Genomic DNA, 2,303 nt, shown 5'->3' on the forward strand with positions numbered 1-2,303 from the left:
ATGAGTTTTAAGGTATAACATCTGAAGCTTTCTGAAACTATGTGTGTTTAGCATGTGGCTAAAGGGCAATTGTTGGGTTTCAGTTTTATTTGAGATGAATAAAATCTTTAGTTTTTTACTGATAGAATAATTACTTAGAAAGCTGTAGACATATCAGTATAAAAGAATTTGTGGGGGCAGCTGGAGACACGATAACTGGCGCCTGATAACGGTCATGGCCACCTCTTAGCTCAGTACCTGCAAAACAAGCATCTTGTCCCCTCCAGTTTTAACTGATTAGATAGATGCACATTCTCTACCTGCTACTTTCATTTTTAAAAAAGCATAACTCAAACTGTTGTTGTTCATCTTTTTATATATATTGTCAAAGCTGCTGGCTTTTACTCTAAAAGCATACTAAAGTTCACCAAGACACAGGTCTGTCTTAGCCAAGTAGAGCTTTTCTGTTTTGTCCAAACCTCAAAAGGGATTAACTGTTTTTTTTAGTGGACATTGTAGGCTTTCTCGCACAGTTAACCCTGCATGTGTAAGTCAGCTATTCTCCACCTCAACACATGTTAGCCTGCAACATTCTTCTTTTCCATTGGTATTTTCTTGAATGTAGTCACTGATCGTTAAAGTGCTGCTTGTTTCTGTTTTTGTGGACACACCTTAAAAGGCTGGTGTAAATGCAGTGCAAAATGCAAAGGTTATATTGCAGTAGGGAAATGCTCTGGGAAACCTTCATCTTTTTTACTTTTCATGAGAGAGGTTTTATTATAAACTCCTGAACATGTTTCAGCTCTATAAGGCTACAAAGTCACACATTCACCCCATCATAAGCAGATCTCTGCCAAACTTTGAGTTAAATTTAAAAGGATGAAATATAATCGTTTATGCCGCCTCCTCACAAACAGTGGATTTCATAAGCTATTTAAGTCCATGATTATCATTTTGCATTCAACAATTTACATTTCATGAGATAAGCATCCAGCTGGACAGCCTGAATTCAAATATAGAGTGCAGGAACAAACAGCGCTTTTCTCACCTGCTGGACCTATTAATAAAAGCAGCTTTATTTAAAACAGGCTGTAACTGTTTTGGTTTTGTATACCTCATATAGATGCACAAGAGTGAACAGTTTCCTGGTTGTGCCTTTTTTGTTTAGGCTCATTCAGACATCTCAGCTCTTATCACAAAATTATCTTCAGTTGATTGGCATCTGCAGTCTGACCCAAACTTCACCCATGTGCTTTAGCCCTGAGATAACAGCTGCACGAGGAGGAAATAAAGCAGTATTTTCCTTTTAGCTGAATTTTAATAGAAGCAAACATTAGACTAAAAAGTCCCTCTTCTGTGACCTGAAACTTAAAGGTAAAAGAAATGCATAATGTCCCCATCACCAAACTGTTACTAACTAATTGTTTCTATTAACCAAAGCTTTTGCTCTGAGGGCTGCTGACTAAAAGTGAACCAAATATTGTTTTTGTTCATTTACAGAGCCACTAAATATTTATCCTGCATAAAAGGAGACTGTACATAAGCCCCCTCCTTCTGAATTTTTGGAGTCTCATTATTAGCATTTTGCCACAACAATATTAGTGTTGTGAAGCTGGATTTGAACCTATTTCGATAAGATATTAAATACCAGCTAAAACAAACTAGCTTAGTTAGCTAAAAATGGGTATTCCAGTATTTAGCCACATCCTGTCCATTACCATCAAGCTTGACAACAATACTAATTTAATAATTTAATAAAATAATTTAATAAAATAAAGTTTTTTTTCCAAAGGAAAAAAAACTTTATTCAGTTCTACAATCTTTTAAAGACACTTAGCTGGGCCTCAGTCATGCTGAGCTTTGCCCTGTTATTTTAATACACTAATGGTATGTATAACACTTCTGATATATTTTGTATTAAATGGTGCGTTAAAATTTTAATTATATTGAGATTACAGATGATTGTAATCTCAACATTCACATTTCTGACACAAAAAATCATCTTCTACTAAAAATATTTGTGTGTTTCACCAGCACGACTGATGAGCATGACTGTTGCCACGAACAACAACACTACAAAGTCCCACTTGGCATGCTTCCACGAAGATGATGCCTTCAAGTACAGCGCGTACAGATACACATATCTGCTCGTGTTCCCTGTGGCGTTTATCTGCAACATCGGGGCGCTGGCGGTGTTCTTCAGGCAGAGCAGCCGCAGGTCAGGACACGCAAACACAGAAACATGTGCCTCTCTTTTCTTGGTTCTATGCATTGACTTATATTCAATTTACTTTATTCATATATGTTTTAATGTATTTCATATA

General features: G+C 36.4%; 1 protein-coding gene across 1 annotated transcript in view; it reads left to right on the top strand.

The window, feature by feature from the left end:
- Window positions 1-2,018: 2,018 nt before the first annotated feature.
- Window positions 2,019-2,303, top strand: part of cysltr3 (cysteinyl leukotriene receptor 3) — a 12,484-nt gene continuing 12,199 nt past the window's right edge. Inside the window, exon 1 of the mRNA XM_005754096.2 lies at window positions 2,019-2,197. Within this exon, the coding sequence (XP_005754153.1) occupies window positions 2,022-2,197 (176 nt within the window). The 5' untranslated portion in view covers window positions 2,019-2,021. The remainder of the gene's footprint in view (window positions 2,198-2,303) is intronic.

Source organism: Pundamilia nyererei, unplaced genomic scaffold (genome assembly GCF_000239375.1).
Source record: "Pundamilia nyererei isolate P.nyererei 1_Seehausen unplaced genomic scaffold, PunNye1.0 scaffold00507, whole genome shotgun sequence".
NCBI lineage: Eukaryota > Metazoa > Chordata > Actinopteri > Cichliformes > Cichlidae > Pundamilia > Pundamilia nyererei.